General features: G+C 39.8%; 1 protein-coding gene across 2 annotated transcripts in view; it reads left to right on the top strand.

Annotated features, from left to right (window-relative positions):
* Positions 1-8,784, top strand: part of pdss2 (prenyl (decaprenyl) diphosphate synthase, subunit 2) — a 33,169-nt gene extending 24,385 nt beyond the window's left edge. Inside the window, exons 5-9 of one of the 2 annotated variants that reach the window (XR_316531.3) lie at positions 2,179-2,352; positions 3,988-4,119; positions 5,129-5,164; positions 7,478-7,609; positions 8,461-8,784. Coding sequence is in view for 1 of the 2 variants with exons in the window: in XM_005933852.3 (XP_005933914.1) it covers positions 2,179-2,352; positions 3,988-4,119; positions 5,129-5,164; positions 8,461-8,616 (498 nt within the window). In the remaining variant the exon portion in view is untranslated. The remainder of the gene's footprint in view (positions 1-2,178; positions 2,353-3,987; positions 4,120-5,128; positions 5,165-7,477; positions 7,610-8,460) is intronic. The other variant, XM_005933852.3, reaches the window with a different exon arrangement.
* The last annotated feature ends 10,990 nt before the right edge of the window (positions 8,785-19,774 follow it).

Genomic DNA, 19,774 nt, shown 5'->3' with positions numbered 1-19,774 from the left:
AGGTGGTCTCCCATCCAAGTCCTATCCAGGGACAACCCTGCTTAGCTTCTGAGATCAGATGAGAAGGATGTATGGCTGTAAGCACTGACAGGGTGAACCTCTCTGTGCTGTAACATCCTAAGCTGTCTGAGAGAACATTCAGTTCATTACATTATTATGACACCTTTTTTTGACCTGCCCAGCTCGCTTTACATCACTGCGATTTCATCTGCTTCCCAAAAGTAAAGATGAGGTTGAAGAATTCTGACACATTGGAGGAGGCATAGTGCTAAGACACAAGGCACAAATACATGAAACAACGTACACTGACGCACTAGGAATGGTCCAGAGATACATAAGAAGGCCATTCAACAGCGGGAGACCTACCATTCCAATCATTTATGCCAATTTAAACATGGTTAAAGTTTAAAATAGAGAAGATATCCTTGCTATCCTCATCTTGGGCACACAGCTCCATCTGTGAGCACAGAAGTCCCACCTACCTGCTGTTCAAGCCTTGTGGTTACAATGGGCAGCCAATCAGAAGAAAGTTGGCCTTAAAGTGACGATGACCTGAGCTGAAGAGCTAAAACTGTTTATTTCAGACAGAGAATGAGCTGAGGGGCGGCATCAAGGCCCAGGAAAAGATAAATAAGGTCAGAATCTGAACAGTGAATCAGTAAAAGCTCTTCTAGTAGACCTCACTAAAGTCCGTTTTTATGTTACTGCCACATTATTAGGACTATACTGAGCAGAGGACATCAAGCTCATAATTTGTGTACAACTACCTTTATTAATAAGCAGTAATTATGAGGTTATTGAGCAGAAAATTCTCAGTTGGTCAGGTTTTGTAATTGCTCACAAACAGTTAATTTACTACTAATAAAGAGGTAAATTGGCAATTTGTTTATGGTGAACATGTGCTCAGTAATGTAAACTATTGCTGTGGCTGTGTAGTTGTTAGCACATTTGCCTAATAGCAAGAAGGTCCAGGGTTTGAATCCACTGGCTGGGGCCTTTCTGAGTGGAGTTTGCATGTTCTCCGTGTGCCTGAGTAGCTTCTCATGAAACACCCACATTTCCAGCCAGAGTCCAAAGACATGCACAAGGTTATAATTGGTCATTATGTCATTATGTGAATGGTGTTTCTAGATGATATAGTGGCAAACTGTCCAGGGTATGCCCCACCTTTAGCCTTTTAAGGGTAGGTTCCCTCCACCAATACAATGCCTGCTACAGCTTTAGTGCCTGACTGCTTCATGGAAATGACCTTTTTAGGAACAAAGAAAAACGTCATATAGCCTCTTTTGAAATGTCTGAATCATCCGTAGAAAAAATTTGGGTATAATGTCAGAAAATCAGAAAGTACTGAGAGGCAGAGAAAAATGCTTTAGGTTATGTACTTTTTTCATTTAGTAACACCAGCAGCCTTATTTTAAGAAATATACTATTGCAAAAGCAAGCTTACTCAGATTCAGTTAAAAGCTTCAAGAAACCAAAGATAATATGTTTGGTTGCCTTTAGATTAAATAGTTAACACCTACTGTGAGCGGCATAGAAAGGTTAGTAATGCTTCTGTGTGAAAGTGGCCAACAATAACTGAATAAGACTAATAATAGTAATAAGCAGCTTTCTTTCCTAAATAGTCCACAGTAATCAGAGGTACCAGTGAGCAACAATTTTCTTTAACTCATCTAAATCTGTGGGTTATGTGCTGAGTTTATAACTAGTTAATTTGAGGTAGTTTAAAAAAACATCTCCAACTCTGACACAATTTACTTATTTTATTACTTTTATATATTTTAGAAAATGTCATACACATAATTGATGTGTTTCAATGGCTTTTTATTCTCTATTTTCCAGAAATTTTGAATTTATTTAATAGTTTCTAATAATAACAACCTGTTTCCATTTGTGTATATTTCTTATGATTTACTTAAATTTGCAAATTAAAAAAAGCAAACTCTCAGTTGTTTTTCTGCTGTTACTGTTTCCTTCTTCCTTTAAAATGACTGAGGAACTTGTGGAAAATAACTGTGCTGCTCCTCGCTGAGGCCTCACAAATTACACACTGAGAAATAAAGTCAAAGAGCAAGGAAGGCTTGTTTTGGTGGAGCAGCGAGGTGCTCTGTGGGAACTTAAAAGCGGAGGAAGCTCAGGCCTGCTCACACATGCTCTTTGCCTCTGTTTGCTCTGCAGGAGAACGGCCTCACCGACGGCATCGACGTGGCGGCGTGGGAGGAGCAGACGTTCCTGTCTCATGGGGCGCTGCTAGCCAAGAGCTGTCAAGCTGCGATGGAGCTCGCCAAACACGACAAAGAGTCTCAAAGACTGGCCTACAAGTACGGCAAACACCTGTCGCTGGGCCACAAGGTGAGGCGAATCCAGCAAGTAACATATACAAGAAAGGAGGTTGTCTGAGCAATAAATCTATAATGGTTGATCAGCGTATCATCACGATGCCTTTTTTAGCGGGAAACCAACTGGATTTCAAGGGATTAGATACAAGAAGAACAAACTCTTTTGATAATTTAAACAAGAGATTTAAAAAAAGATGTAATAAACGCTTGACTGTCTTAGAAAAAAGCCAAGAGAAGGATCCTAGTCGCTCCTGTCATTAGTTCCATGGAAACAGAAAAAATATTGTAATTCCTGGGATTTTTGTCTCTATGAATATGGATGGTTCAGGAGCATAGTCCCAGTCCTCCATAATTCAGCAGCTTAAGGATGTCAGTATGTTGAAGTTTTTAGGCATGAGGTCTAGACTTCGAGTGGGCTGCTGCAGCAGCTTGATTCTTTTCTTTGTCAGCCATGCTATGTGTCGATCGCTGTCCTGGTGCTTGACCCAATTTCAGCCAAACTTTAACTGTCGGGTAGAAGGACTCATTCTAGAATATGTTGGTATACAGAGGAGTTTGTGGTTGAGTGAATGACTGCAAGGTACCCATGTCCTGTGGCTGCAAACTAAGCCCAAATCGTCACTCCTCCACCGCCGTGCTGATATGTGTTTGGTTATTGCCAAATGTGGAGCTGTGCATTTTGTTCAGACATTGTTCCAGAAGTCTTGCGCTTTGTTCAGATGTAACATTGTAAACCTAAGCCGTGCAGCCGTGTTCTTTTTAGAGACAAGAGGCAACATAGATTGTTGCATTTTGTTATGTGCAGTGAAAAAAATGTTATGTCAGTACTTAAATTAAAAATGTGGAGGTTTTCTGGCGGTTCTAATTTAGTCTTTGATCTTTTTTTATGCCAAAGTTTTGGACCTCCTGACTGACATACTTTCTGTGATCAAGTTAATTCAAAGTAAAGAAAAAAATCTGGCTTCCAGTAATGTCTGACTTCTTTCTCTCTCATCCTCGGTATGAATAATTGCCCTTCTTTTCAAAAGTGTTTTTATGTCTATTTATCAAATACTTCACACTGTAGCTGAATTGATACATAAAAGCGTGACGTTAAAGGGAGCAGAGTGATTTATCGGCACTACAAAAAGTGCAAACGAAACATAGGAAACATTAGACTTAAGTGCCTGTCTGTCTTATTATTCTTGTATCAGAGAGGGGCATAAAAATGTGGAAACAGGAAGAAGGTTGATTTGTTATGTGCTAGAATGTCATTAAGATGTAAATAATGCAGCTGCTCAGTTATTTTTCCCAAGGTTCAGAGATTTTCAGCTGAATATTATTGGCGCTGGTGTAGAAGTCATTCATAATGATCCCACTCTCATTGCTGCTTTAGTGCGTCCTCTCCTGCTGGGGCTCCCTGTAGCTGCCTGCCTGCAGGCCTCAGTGGCTACAGGGAATCTCAGCATGGGAGGAACCAAAAATGAGGTCTTTGAAGGAGAACCGTCCTCATCAGGCTAGCTGTGTCTGTTCATTAACAGGGTCAGCTCAGAGTGTAGGCAGGCAAATGCAACCTTGACTGTTTTCACCACTGACTTGGTTTAATTGATAAGCTGAAAGTTACAAAGTAGAAGCTCCGCAATGACGAATGTTCTCTGCCTTTCTGCAGCTGAACTCTGACCTGCAGCCGTTTATGAAGAGCAGAGTAGGAGAGCCGCTGTCATTTAGTCTGAGCGCCGCCCCGGTCGTTTTCCACCGTCAAATTATGGGCCGGGAGACGTGGCATCATCAGCTGCAGCAGGTACGTTAAGGATGGTCCATGACACCAGGGCCAGCTGGATTCACTGCCTTTATGTTTCTAGCAGGAGTATCAGCTTTAATTTAAATAGGTTTGCATCAGATCTGAAAGAGCTGCGTGCAACCACTTGAAAAGTTGAATGAATCTTACTTTATAATATAATTCACAGTATCTGTTACTGTGATGAGTAAAGAAGATCAAACTGAGGTCTAAAACAAAGGTGAGAGTGAAAGCTGTTAAATTTCTCCATACTGCTGAAACAAAACTCACCTGATCTCAGTCCGACTGACCTGCCCTCCATTCACTCAGTGACTGAATGAACAAATTCAGTCACTGAGTCCAGAAAAAGTTTTGGGGATGTGTTTTGGTAAAGCCATACGCAGCAGTCTTATCAAATAGGACCTGATGGTTGGTCAGAATAGTGTTTACCCCACCCCTGCTCCACTGTGATTGGATGGCCTGGCCAAAAGAGGGTTTTTAACCAGAGAAGCAGACCCCCAGCGTCTCCTCACACTGCTGCTGTTTTGAGTATAATTTAAAAACACTGTGCTTCTAGTGCTTCTGCAGGCCTCAGGTAAAAATAACTTCCCCTACAGGCAGGGAACAATAGCAGTGAGGCTGGCAGAGCATCATCGGGAAAGTTAAGACTTCAGGGTTGTTCCTTATTGAAAAACTTTTGCCCTGACCCCCTCTGAATGAGTGGAAGTCGTTTTTATTGTAGTACATACTGCAACAACTACTCCAGGTGTCACTTTTTCACTATTCAGCTTCAGTTGTTATTGCATCTGACTTGCTTGCTTGACTCTTTGCTTTAGTTTTATGCATTTATTTTGTATTTGCTATTGTGCAAATTGTAACAACGAAGAAGCACGCTTTGTCCTCTGACTATTGTAGGTGTAGGTGGGGAAATAGACAGTGAAATATTCCCTGTGCCTTGGAGAAATTTCTAAAGCTTACCCTTAGAAGCCAGAGATACATGCCTGCTTTATCTCTTTTTCTTTTATTCTTCAAGGCAAAAACTTTGAGAAACCAGCTGGATTACTCAAAGGTAAGCACACAGCTTTACGAATGCCTTTATCCAGAATCTGCCCGTTCCGTGAGATATGAACTCTTAATGTTATTTCACAGTGTGACACAAAGTTCAGTTTTATTCTGTTATCTTTGAGTTGCACTTTTGTTACAAGTTTGTTAGATGGCCACAATTTTCCTTTGCCGTATTTCACAGTTTTTACCTCCTTACTGTCTGCCCTCAAAGACGGCAAAGAGAAACAGGATGTCTTTTCACTGTAACTTATATCAAAGTTGGGAAACAAGCTTTCCAAAGTCAATGTGTGAGGCATAGAAGGGGACCGATAGGGGTGCAAAAAAAGAGCGAAGCTACAGAGGAGGGGGGGTCCGATGGTGTTGGAAGAGGGGAGGAGGGGGGTGTTATCTGGTCTCGCCTGAAACAAGAGCAGGAAGGATTAGTTACCGAGGCCTATTTGCGGAGGAGACACCGAGACTCTGAGACAGTGGCATTGTGAGAGAATCTCCTTCAGCAGGGCTGCTGAAAAGGGGAGAGAAGTTTGAGGGGAAGGAGAGGTGAGGAGACACAAGGAGGGAAACTAAGAGCAGCACACGGGGGTGAGAAAACGTTAAAGTTTGGATTCAGCACAAAGTTAGGAACCTGTAATAGCTAAAACCAGCATGAATTAACTGAAAAATGACAAGCAGAGTTTCGTGTTGACTGTTAGTCTTTTGTTCCCCAGTAGCTCTACACACACAAAATCAGTCAGAAGTTTTATTTGTAGGCACTTATGTTTTGGTTTTAATCATCTAAGAAAATCTGAGTACAGAAAAGACGTGAGGATGACTCACTGTAGCCTGAGGAGCTGCTTCAGCTACTCAGGAGGTGTGCTCACCATTCAACGCACAATTTATTGTGACCTTCAGTAAGCATGGTCAGGTTTTAATCAGTGGATTGTATAAAGAGAAATGTCTGTTTTTTATATAACTTGTCATTGCTGTGTAGCTGTTAGATGGTGACCCTGCAGAAAGTTTGAGTGTGATTGGATGAATAGTGATGATGAGCAGCAAGGGAGGAAGATATGGAGAGTTAAACATGTCTGCTAAATTGATCAGGGTTTATTATGTTGTTAAATCTTGACCAGATTAAAAACAAACATTAAGCAGAAACACCAACTTTATTCTGTGTAAGTTCCAATTTTTCCAAGTATTTAAATGTTTCTCAGGCTACGTCCAGACTAGCCTGGATAAATTTGAAAATGGCGTTTTCGTCTGAAAACGCTCTGCGTCCACACTGAAACGGCCGAAAACGTTTAGGTTCCAGTACTGCGGATGCGTGAAAGGCAAGACTATTCGACCTGCCTCATTTTTGTCTGCCGTTTATTTACTTTTCAGCTCTTTGAAACGTCGCGGCACAAGGTCGAGGAAAAGCACTGAGTTTTTTTAAATGGACTAACAATGAGGTGGAGTTGTTGCTGCGAGTAACACAAAAGTACAAAGTTGCAAAAGCGAGTGAGAATTAAAAAATTTGAAGAAAAGCTATCTGGAGCATGTACAAACTGATATTAGTCTTTAATAGGGCTGTCAAAATTCAGAGCAAACAAAACAACTGCTGTATAATGCCCTCCGCTATCTTAGTTTCATTGGTTACATGACTGTATCACATGACTAAATTGTGTCATTGTTTTCGAAAAGGCTCCGGGTTCGCTGTCCACAAAAACGTATCTGCTTTGGAGAGTGTTTTCAAAACACGTTTTCCTTGACCGAAAACGCCGTCTCAGTGTGAACGGAAGGTCAAAACAGGGAGAAAAAGATGCGTTTTCAAACTAAAACGTGTTAGTGTGGACATGGCCTCAGTGTCTTGCCATTTAGCAGCCATCTTGGTATCACCTGTGGGCAGTTATTTTGTGTTGCCAAGAGCAATTGTGATGTTTTTGGCATTACACAATTTACATTATGTGCCACAGACTTACCAGGACCTGAAAAGCATAGAAAAGGACTCTAGAAGATGGGCTGGCTTATAATCAGTGGAAAGTTGCAGCAGTAATCAGGAGCCACAGAGCAAGCCATGATATCGTGGACAGGTGCTTCAGGAGCTACTCAGGGTCTCTCATTGGCTTTTAATTTAATTACACGGGGGTAACTCACAGTTTCATACTAAATCTTGACAAAGTGGCGTTTTCAGATGAAAAACTAACTCCATCTTTTATTAAATGATGTTTAATATATTCAGTGTACATTACTTTTGAAAAATGAATTAACTTGATCATATTTTATTGAATTATGTCAGCTATCATGCTCACTTGTCCTGTTTAATTTTTTCTCACGTGCTGCATGTGAATATTGATGAGATCAGGAGACTCAAGGCGGCAAAGACAGACAAATCTTGTTCGGAGCATGAAGAAAGAACAGGATGTGGAACCAAACATAACGCGCAAACAGAGGAGGGAGGGAGGAAACGTTAAAAACTAATGCCGAATTAAACAAGGTTAGCGGAAAAGATGGCGCGAAATGTTCCAGGAAATATAGTCTTTTCTAAATTTAAGAAGAAAAATGATAATAAAGAACTGCAGGTGTCGAACTCAGCATCACCCTGGCTGGTGATTTAGAGAAGAAAGGCCTACGGGGTTTTCCACCTCCAGAATTCATCAGGTAAAACGCCTCCAGCAAAAAGATGTCCCAACACAGCAGCAGTAAAGCACAGGGAGGTGCACAAATTCACTCAGTCTGTGTACTTAAAGCTGATGTTAGAGTTGATTTGATTTGATGGCCTCTGCTTCCTCATGCGTGAAATGTGTAAGTTGTGTAAGGTGCATGAGGTGCTCTCTGGAATATAGGAGCAGAAATCAATGTGTTAAAAAAAAATTCAACAATCCGTGACTTTGTGACGGACAGTCTTCACGGAAATCCTTTGTTCAGTTCATTACCTGGCGTGCAGAAAAAACGGTGCCTTCATTAGTAAAGTGGAAAGACAGAAAAGCTGTGAGCTACGTAATTAGCACTGGCAGAGAAACACGATTCAGGGCATTTCCTTTCTCATTGTCAAATGCCAAATTTTTAAAGCCTAACTCACAGTGATGAGTCTGAAAATTTCCTCTTGTAGTTAAATTTGGGAAGCTGCCTTCAGTGGTACCACTGGCAGCACAGACGTGATTGTGATTGGGGTTTTTTGGGGAGGGGTTATTAAAAGGCATCTTTCCTCCCGTTTTTACCCCTCGGGCCCGCTTTAACAGCGAGCTAACTTTCGCTGCCTCTTAACAGTTTATTGTGTTGACAGCTGGATAGTAACGAGAGTGACACAAACATGACAAACTAATGCGTGTTTTCATCCGTTTGCAGCTTTTGGCAGCGGTTAAATCGGAGAAAGGCGTGAGCACAGCGATGGACTTGTGCTGTTACCATGGCAACAAGGCTCTGGAGGCCATCCAGGCTTTCCCCTCCTCCGAGGCTCGATCCGCCTTGGAGAACATCGCCTCTGCCGTCACCAAATTTTGACCTGGACACACACACACACACTCCTGTACAGCCTGGAGGGGTCTTTGTCTGCAGAGGCCAAAGAACGAGAACAGATTAACTTTGTTTTACTCGATCCAGATGCTGAGAAACTGTTCTGCTCTCTGGTCATCATTAAATAAAAAAGTTTTTTTTAAAAACCCCACATTACTTCAGCATCATGTCATGCGTTTTGTTTTCTCTCATGCCTGGAGAAAATAATCACACCGGGCTGCTGCAGTTTCAAACCTGGCATTTATTGTTGCTTTGCTTATCAGCGAAAGCACATCCCAGGCAGAACGTAATTTAAGATGTTTTGAAGAATTGTTATTGTCATCTGGAAAATGTACCATGAACAGGAAATGATACACCGAGCGGCACTTATTTTTTCAAAAATTACTTTTAAGAATAGCTTCCTCCTGGTTGCCGCTGCACGGCACAGATGATGGTGAAATCATAGCTGCTGGATTTAGTGGGTGTTTGCCAAGTTGAAAAGCGGCACCAAACTGGTTGTAAAAATGTCTCAAAGTCATGTTCTACCTGGTGTGTACCACTGCTGATAAGCACAGCTGCAAAAAAAATGTATTTTTTTTTAATAGCATTTGGCGTGCTCTTCGCTACAGAGGAGGAACCGGCATGAATCAGGGGTAATGTCATCTGTGTTGCCTTATTATGTCTCTCCCCGTGTTTGTCTGTGTGATCCAAGTCAAGCCAGGGGCGGGGAAAGGTCACCCAGCCTCTCCCCTTGGCCCAGCCAGCGAGCGCATTGAAGCTCCGCCAAGCAGTAATTATTAATGAAGAGACCTGAGCAAATGGACAGGAAATGCAGAGGTATTGATTGGGCCGGCTGCCCTGCTCTAAGCCGTACAGGCTGGCGCCAGCCTGGTGGCCTGTGGTTTCCCAGGCTGCTGTCTGCAGAGGGAGGCGGCGGGGGGGCAGCCAAGGTGTGAAACCAGGCCACCACTGGCAGCTGTCTGTCACATCGAGGCCACACCTGAAGGACAGACAGCCGGAGACGGGACGAGAAAGAAAGGGGGCTGAAGATACACAGATTGAGACGAGGAGGAATTGAAAATTAACTAACAAATACACAAACACCACTCAAAATTAATTTCGTATCATGTGAGAGGACCCGAAGACACTGGGAGGAGTATTATAGTCACATCCTTTACATTTTTTAAATTAAAAAATATATTTAGGAAAGATCATTAATAAAAGACTTTCTATTAGTCCTGTTGGTGATGTTATTTAATGGTGGCCTGTAAGCTGCATCTTTTCAGGACCTTTTTTGCTTCTCAGGAATCAGGAGAATTTTAATAATCCCAACATGGAATTATATACCTGTCACAAATATTTTAAATTAATTAAATATTAAACAAGAAAACATTTTATTTAAAACAAATTGTGAAATTCCTGTATGGAGGACCCCGCGTGTCATGGAAATGGTGATAAATCACTTTACTATTAGTGATAGTTAGTAAAATGAATCTCAGAGAGAGAGAGAGAGATTCATATTCATTTTTAAAAAGGCCCAGTATTGACAACCTCAAAAATTAAAGGGAAAAAGAAATGGCAAAGACCAGTTGTGATACCGTAATCATGTTCTGTTTTCCGCGTAACTAAGCAACCACCAGCATTATCCATGTCATCAGTTTTTTAGTGTGTTATGAAATAAGCACAGCTGTTGTTTTTCCCATTATTTATATTGCTTTCACATAGTGAAATGAAGATCACAGCAGAGGTATTTGTTGGTGTGGAAGTAAACAGAAAAAAAATCTCCTGTTCTAGTGTCATTGATTTTTGTCTGTATGCCTGTTGTTTTATATGAGGAATTTAATAATATAAAACATTTTAAAGACAACACACACACACACACAGCAGTTTTTGTAATAAAAATGAATGGCAAACATGATGTCTATTGTCACTTTAAATAACCAATGGGATATTAATTTAAAAAAATGAAATTGTATAAATTAATCTATATTTATTTTTGTTGTTTTATTTATATAATTACATGTATTTATTTGTTTTATATTGGCAGATTTGGTCCTCCGTACAGGTAACAAAATTTTATAATGATGTTGCAAATTTTCTACTTCTGCTGACAAAAACTAAAACATTCAAATTAAGTAATGAATAATTTAGACAAAATTGTTTTGTTTTGTTTTGTTTTTTGTTTGTTTTTTTGTGGGAATAACTGTGGAGGATGAATTTGTAAATGTCCTTTAGGACCCTTTGGCTTTTACACTTCAGCTCCTCAGTTTTGGTGCCGGTGATATGAACATAGTAAACATCACGCCAGTTTGTTTAAACACAGTCTCACTGAGCTTCTAGTCTAAAGTCTTTGATGGTTCCCTAAAGAAAAAAAAAACTCCAACACAGCAGCGTGATCAGTGAGAAAATGGTTATTTAGTCCTGTCTAATCTGAAAAACCTGTGAGCTATTTAGAGTGGGGGGAAGAAAACTACATTCGAAGGTTACCTGCTGGGAGTGGTGGTGTTTTTTAGAGCTTACATGTTGGTTGTAATTATTTGATCCCAAACTTCAGATAGTAACGGCTTTGAAACCAGAGTAGCACTGGTGGGGAAAGGGACCTGAGGTGAGGAAGAAGAAGCAGAGTGGTGGATGAGGAGCAGGGAATAGGAGATGATAGGATATAAAAGAAGAAGGTGGGGTTGAAGTGCAAGAGGAGGTGATGTGGAGCGAACTGTTTGAAAAACAAGCTCATTTCTGTTGCTGGGTTGTTCGTCCACTTCCTCGTCTGTTTTGGTTTCCGCTGCCTGGGCTTCCTGGGTACAGAGAGGTACTGCATGTGCCAGGGAAAGCCTCAGGCGCTTCATGAAATATTTATCCTCGCCGTGAGGAGACATGAGGAAAGTTACACGGAAAGTTAAAAGGACCAAACAAGGAGAGAGGCCATGGCACTGCCAGAATGACAAATATAGTTGCTAAACAAAACTTTATTTCAGAGGATGAGGTCTGGCCTAAGCAATGAAACTGTTGCATAGACATTCCCAGCAGAAATCAGCCAAGCACAGCAGAAGAAGACTTGATGGGTGAAGTTTTTCTTTCAGTGGTAAAGCTGAATGTTTAATGCCGAACAGAAATCATAGCATTTTTCCTTCCCTGACAACATTGTTGCTGCCAGTATTAATCTTTCTGATACCTCGTAGCCCAAACAAAGAGCAGAATGAGGAAGGTGAGGGGCTTTTGTCAAGTTTCTATCCTGCACTGCAGCAACTTGACGCTGTGTTTGCTTACAGTTTCCAGTTTGGGAGTCTTGGGTTTCATGAAAAGGAAGACTTGGCAAGGCTATAAGTTTACATCCAAAACATGAAGTGTGAAAGAGAGGCCTTAGTGTGCCCAGCCCAGGCGACGAGTGGTGTAATTACAGCAGAGTCCAGTGGAGAGAGCAGGTCAGCGCAGCCCAACAAATTTCCATTACACACTCAAACACTGGAACACTGCTGTGGAAGCTGGGAACGGTGACTGTTAGATCTACGGTTGTCTGAAAACATATTTCTGGATTTTTTTAAGTGCCAAATTCAATAATTAAAACACGATATAAATGTTAAATTAGAAATTCCCTGATTTGCAGTGTTAAAAGAAATACAACTTTATTTTCGATTCCTAGGAGTATTAGGAATTGCTGGAGCGAAGGCTCAAATGCAGCACGTTGACATAAGCATCTTTATTGGCTGATGGAAAGATCAAAGTGATCAAACAGCTGAAATTAAACAGGAGGGGGGAGTCAATCTAACAGAAGGGAAAGTATTTAAAGCCACAAGAAGACATGAGAAAATTAACTTTCAAATTACAACACTGAATTATGAGGCCTACTATTACATATAAATGCCATATTAATGGTTAATTATTCATTACTGCATTCACTGTACTTTATAAAAGATTAAAAGTGATGGATTGGTCCTTGTGCTTTGATTTCCAAAAGCACTTTTCGTTATATTTCCATTATATTCAAAGGATGGCAGATATTTCTATAGCTGATATCTCCAAAGTAAGCTAGATGGATACATTATTACACATTTTAGAAGAACAGGAGATGAACCAAACCCACTTTCAGATGGTAGGGTCAGAATTTGATAGAATATATTTAATAAATATAAACATAACAGAATAAATATATTTTTAAAAGACTACAACAACAACCAGTTGTTGTTGTGGAAAAAAAATGCAGTATTTTTTTAATGGGAAGGCAATTCCATTGACTTGATGAAGAGAACCTGCCTCTTACCGTCCATCCATCCATTTTCTTAATCACTTAGTTCAAGGTTGCAGGAGGCTGGAGCCTCATTTACCACAGGACGAGAGGCGTGGCACAGACCGGACAGCCTGCCAGTTCATCACAGAGATACAGAGAACCATACACTCTCACATCCACACGTCCACACTTTTAACTGAGTTTGCTTTACACGTGAAGATCAGTTTACTTATAATGAGGATTATTATTCAAGCCTGTGGGGGGGAAAACATCAGCTATAGCTGTGGGGGAGCCTTTAAACATTTAAGAGAATCCTTGTGTGACAAACCAAGTCTGGAGAGTTTGGAAGATTAGGGTATTTACCAGTGAGGGCCTACTTAAAGATGCAGCCAACAATGCATCTTGGGAAGTGTAGTAGCAGCTGTTTTAGATTTGGTCATTCTTTCTTTGACCTTAGTTGTTCTCAGTTGGATTTTAATGATTTGGGCTATTGTACATAACATACATTAATTTCTTGTTAATTCATTTTTAAACAATAATGAATTCTTGATTGTCATGAATTCACAAGCTTCATTGCCTATTAATAAAAAGGATAAAAGCTTTGTACATTCATGAGTTTGACCATAAAAAATCTTCATCAGGCCTAAAGTGGAAATTAGTTTCTAAATTCTGATACATAAATTTAATAATTACACCTGATAGCTGTTTATTAAAACGTATGTCTAATAAGCCGATCCAAAGGATCAAATGATCTTTAAAATAAAGTCCAATAATTTGCTCTACTTGCTCTTAGCACTCTCGCTGCACCATTTTTGAATCAACTAGAAGCTTTTCAGGGAGATAATAAAGGATTGCAATAGTCCAGCCTAGAAATAACGAATGTGTGGACTAGTTTCCAACCTCACACTGAAACAGGATGTTTCTCATTTTTATTCCTCAGATGAAAGAAAGCAGTCCAGCACATTTGTTTAATGTAGTGTTGAAGGACATAGCCTGGTCATAAATGACAGTGTTACCAGAGGCCAGGTTAAAGACATCCAGAGTAAATATCTGCTTAGACACCATGTTTCAAAGGTTTTCAGTACAATAAGCTCAGGGTGGGTTTTTTCCCCCAAATGTACTATATTTCAATACTTAAACGATTGTTTCGAAGGGGTTTTTTTGTTTTTGTTTTTTTGCCAGTTTTCACCACAGCCTACCTGAGTATTGTTACTGACCATCTCTATCCCGTCATGAACACAGTGTAGCCATCATCTAATAGCACATTAAGACTCCGTTACCTTTACGGTGGCGTGAAGTCAGAGATGTGCATTTAGGAAGAGCCTGTCAACAAAGCTGTAACACATGTAATACTGTCTGGTCTATATAGATGGAAATCTCAGAGCAAGGGTTCAGACGTCTTTTCAAATCCGTGCCACAAAAAGGATTAAAAGTGGCCCTAAAATCAGCAGATTTAGATGAACTAAAAGCCATGAAGCCATTGCAGAAGTGCCAAAAACTGCAGTTCTTCAAACGCCTATTTTATGTTGACTGTAAATTGAATCAGTCTCAATAAACCCAGGTGTTAAAATCCTCAAAATCTTCACAGCAAAAATTAACAACCTAACAACCTTCCACAGCATGTCTTTTATCCTGTCTTCCTTCTCTCACCCCAACGGTCGCAGCAGATGGCCGCCCCTCCCTGAGCCTGGTTCTGCCGGAGGTTTCTTCCTGTTAAAAGGGAGTTTTTCCTTCCCACTGTCGCCAAAGTGCTTGCTCATAGGGGGTCATATGATTGTTGGGTTTTTCTCTGTATCTATGAAGCGCCTTGAGGCGACTTATGTTGTGATTTGGCGCTATATAAATAAAATTGAATTGAATTGAATTGAACTTGACTGACAACAACAGGTTGTCCATGGCTGCAAGCAAGCTGGAGACAGAAACGCTATAAATATCTCCTGGGTTTCTCTCTTTTACCATAAAAGGAAGAAATAACTAATTGCTTTAAATGGAAAACTAACACTTGTTACAGTGAAAAAGTAGCCTGATGCTAAGGAGAGTAACATAACAACCAATACTTGTGCATACTTCATACTGCTGATGAATGTAGGTGTTTACACTATAAAAATGACATAAATATTTCAAGCTTTTTGGCTTCATTTGGTCTCCATGTTTCTAAGTACGGGGTTCAATTTCACAGACATAGATGTCAGAGTCTCTGGCTACACACCAGTGATTGTGACCTAATATTTCCCTGCCTCCCTTCTTTATCCACACCAGGATTGATTCTATGTGACCCTATTACGAGTGAGCCTGAATGTAAAATGACTGAGTGAATGTAAGCGTGGAAGGATGTTAGAATCTCCATTTGTCTTCCTCTGAATGGGCTATCAGTAAACACCTGCTAATATCATCATATAGCTGACGGTGATGGATGAAAGTCATTCTCCTGAGATGGGAACAGTATGGCTGATTGGCCTCTTTCACACAGACGAGCATATTGACCAAAAATGACACTTTAACGAGCTCTTCCCCGTGTTAAGTGCCACACGCCGGCCCCTCGTCGCAAGCCGCCGCCTGGCTGACCCTGGGCTGTGCTCTTCCCCCTGCACAGGGCCTACTCGCTTCATTGGCTGACAGATCAGACTGCCAAGGAGACAGCTCATTAGTCGAATAATGAGAATCACACCAGCCACACGTTGTCTTGTTATATCATCTCGGTATCGACATATTTGTGGCTGAGGACAGAACATTGTGTGCCACTGTGTGCATGAAAGAGCCGATGATTAAGATAGAATTATGTGAGGTCTTCTGTTCATCTCTGAGTGACTTCTGAGGAAGCCAGTGCTGCTTAACAGCTTCTGCCCGTTACAAATCAAAATCTTCTCCTGATTGCAACAATATGGCATACCTCCATTTGTCTTCCCTCTCTTATTAATCATTTCCCACAGTTTCTTTCTGCTGCCACCAGCTCTGTGTTGCAAATATTTCTCTGCAGTTTTGACCTTGCAATCTTAAACCCAGGCCTTCATTTGATTCTGTTATTACTGATGGACAAACTGTTGTTGGAATTTCATTGGTAGACAGAGTGAATGAGGCAAAACGGTATTTTAGATACCACAGCATTTTGTTCTCATACATCAGTTCTCTTCTCAAGTAGGCCATCTCTACAGTGTAGTTCGGCTGGGTTTATCAGTCTCCCGCCAACAAAAGACACGCACAGTGGGTTAAGTGGTGACCCTAAATTGGTTATAGGTGTAAATGTGAATGGCTGTCTGTCACTGTGTTAGCTCTACAGTAGACCTAGCGATCTCTAACCGTAACATAACCACCCGACTTTCAACTGCAGATAACTGCCGCCTCCCTGTTCCTGGTTTCTTCTTTCTCTGAGGTTCTTTTCTGTTAAAAGGGAGTTTTTCCTTCCCATTGTCACCAAGTGCTTGCTCAGACGGGATCATTTGACTGTTGGGGTTTTCTCTGTATTGTTGTAGGGTCTTTACCTTACAATAAAAAGTACTTTGAGGCAACTTTTGTGATTTGGCATTATGTAAACTGAACTGAATTGAATTGCTTTTGTTTTTTTATAAAATTTGCCCTTTCTCTTGTGTGCAAAAAGAGTTTCTGGTTATGACTGAATTCAGTCTGGATAGTGATGCTAAATGAATGCAATGACGCACCCACTCAAGCTTTTTTAAGATAAGATAAGAGATAAGATAAGACTTTATTGATCCCACAATGGGGAAATTTTTTGCGTCACCTCAGCTCAGGTACAGATATATGAAGGAAATACAAAAATACAATTAAGTACAATCAATGAAAAAAAGTAAGATAATACACTATATACAATGAGCTGGGAGCATTTCCATCATTTTCAGCTTGAATCTGAGTGAAACAAAACCAAGGGGGGAAAAAAACAAAAACCATGGGACATTTTTCAAACAGTGGCTCAGAATGAAGCTGATCACAGAGGCAAAAAGTGGGGCAAACTTGTTGGCGTGACTTCTTCTCTGTGCCAACTGAGAAGCAGAGAGTTTGTTGTGAAGAGCTCAGCATGTGGATCGAATTATCGTTTCATGGGTAAATATATTCCTCTAACGGTAGTTTCAGCATCCACTATAATCATGTAGTGCTACTCCACTTTTTGTCCAAATACATTTCCTGTTCACACGCGTAAACATGGTGCATAATTACACGCTGTGCAGATCTGCTGGCCACACAACTACGACTGCATCTGATAGGTCTGAGTAGCTTCATCACTTAGAGAACACTGAACGCTTAAAGACCGCTGAGCACATTGTTGCTTCCTACATCAATCTAACAGGTGGTTCACTTTTAGGGAGGGATGGTTTTCTGTCTGGCATGAGAGCATCTGATACTCCTCACCTTTCACATTTCTTACATTTTCACTCTCTGTCTGAGGACATTTATACTTCATGTGGTGGAAAATTGTAGGCTGGGCCTTTAGTTTTAGTTGTTTCTTGTAACCAGCTGCTCTTTTAGAAGCCATAGAGATTGATATTGCTTTTCTCATTTTCTCTGTCTGGAAATTACAACCAATAACAGCATAATGCACTATTTCTTTAATATTATGTATACTCCATGACATCATAAGTGTACCCAGCATACATTGTTAAGCCACAGTGCATATCACATGCAGAATGATGGCAGCCATCAGAGGTCAACGGGTATTAAACAGAGTATTTATGAGTACACAAGATGACAGTCAGCAATCGTTTAAAAGAAAGTTGGAGGACTAATCAAGACAAATCAGTATATTTGGAGGAGAAAGCAGCCGTATCATCAACACAATGTAATGTTAAGTTAAACAATGACGTTGTCCCCCTGTTTTACACACAGAGCGGATTCACGTGGTTTTGTTGCTTTTTTCCACTTGAGGGCGATCTTGTCCACATGATGTTGGCTCTGTAGTTTTATTTTCACAGAGATCCTGCCTGCATGGGTGGCAAGGTTTTTAGAACTAAACATAAAGTAATTTTGATAGCTAGCAAAACAATATGGCAGCTACTTAAGGAGCTGCAAATACACAGGAAGTATTAGGCAGAAAACCATCCCTCCCTAGTATAATATAGGATTAAAGATGGAATGGATGGATGGATGGATGGATGGATGGATGGATGGATGGATGGATGGATGGATGGATGGATGGATGGATGGATGGATGGATTGGATGGATGGATAGATAGATAGATAGATAGATAGATAGATAGATAGATAGATGAAAATAGTAAATCTTGTATTGACCTATAGAACAATATAGAATAGAACAATAAATGTATCTATGAACAGAATATAAAAAATACTGAAGAGACACCACAACATACAGTTCAATACAACATGACTTCTCTTGCTAGCTGCAGCCTTTATCACAGAATGTGCTCACATGTTATTTAACAGTGACACAGAGATGCCGTGCTGATAATTTGTTCTAATGAGGAGAAACAGTCAGCTTTAAAAAAAAACATTACTCAAAAAAGTCCTGCATTAAAAATTGTTGTTTGGCAAAAGTGTAAAATACACAAAAAATCTAAAAAAAAATCTCAGTAAGTAAAGTAAACTACTTTAACAGAAGAGTTCCTGAGAGCAAGCAGCCTATGTTAAGATGAAACAGACAAATAATGCTGTTAGTGGCCAAAGTGGTGCTGACAATAGCCCCTCATTTACTCTTTCGGTCTTGTTTTTTTGTTTTGTTTTGTTTTTGGTCTGGATGAAAAGATTTGTATAATAAATTGATCCAGCTCTGGATGCAGGATCTATTTGAAGGATTCTTTGCTATTACAAACTGGATATTTCAAATCATGCCTTCACAAGTATTTTTTTAAATAAAAGAAAGGGTTGTGTGCATGCTGTGATTTCTTTTATTTTTTTAAACATTTTAAGTTATTGCCTAACCTCTCGGTCACAAGCTGCATCTACAACAATCAAGCCTCTTATGATGATATACAATCATGCAATCAACATTCTGGAGAGGAAGCTGATGAGACACATTGTTTCCATGCACTTCAGAATTTACATGTGCCAGGTTCTATAATTTTATTACATTTGCTCATCTTAAATGTATTTATAAGTGCTTATATAATTAGTCTCTCTCGGTGATCATTGTCCTCTTGAGAAATAGAAAACTCAAGAGCTTTCTATGTAGGAGCTCAACTTGTAGTATTTCTTACTTAATTAAACTGAATCCCTTTAAAAGAAGAATCAGTACTGCTCTAATTAATAATCTGCAGCTTTTTTCTCATGCTTCATTGTACTACAGCCTCAGCCTTGTACTTTGCTGTATGTGTGACTTTTTTGATATGACTTAATGTATTTATTGTATAAATTGTATTTCTACTCTGTAATTGTATTTCTACTCTTGTATGTGCTTACAGCCTGGGCCTTTGAAATAAGTCAGGATGGATCCCTTGTTTTCATACACCAATTTTCTCTTTTTTCAGACCATTCTCCTGAAACCCTGGAGATGCTTGTGTATGAAGATCCCAGTATTCAGACTAGTCCATGTCATATTCAAGCTCTGCTTGAACTCCAATAGGTCATTTTGAGCATGTTTACATGTCTAAATGCACTCAGTTCCTGCTATGTGATTAGCTGGTTAGCAAGGTTATTATAATTAACTAAAACTAAATTAAAAAGTTAAGTTAGATGCAAAAACAATTTTGCAAAATGAGCATATTTCTTCCACAAGACAACTGCCTTGAAAAACTTGTGTTTTTATTGTAAGCATGTACTCATTTTCCTAAATCTTCCCTCTGCCATATGTCCTCCGTACAGTAATAATAATAAAAAGTAATAATAAAACTGAAACAAAACTGAAACTATACTGAAGTAAAAACAAAAAATTAAAATGAATGAAAAATAAAAACTAATTAGAAAATGCAAAACTAATATTATATTATAAACTATTATAACTAATATGAGTTCAGAGCAGTTGAATAAACGTGTCCT

The sequence above is a fragment of the Haplochromis burtoni genome, unplaced genomic scaffold (assembly GCF_018398535.1).
Source record: "Haplochromis burtoni strain Fernald_Lab_line unplaced genomic scaffold, NCSU_Asbu1 Contig_174, whole genome shotgun sequence".
Taxonomy (NCBI): domain Eukaryota; kingdom Metazoa; phylum Chordata; class Actinopteri; order Cichliformes; family Cichlidae; genus Haplochromis; species Haplochromis burtoni.
This window is presented reverse-complemented; position numbering and strand designations above follow the sequence as displayed.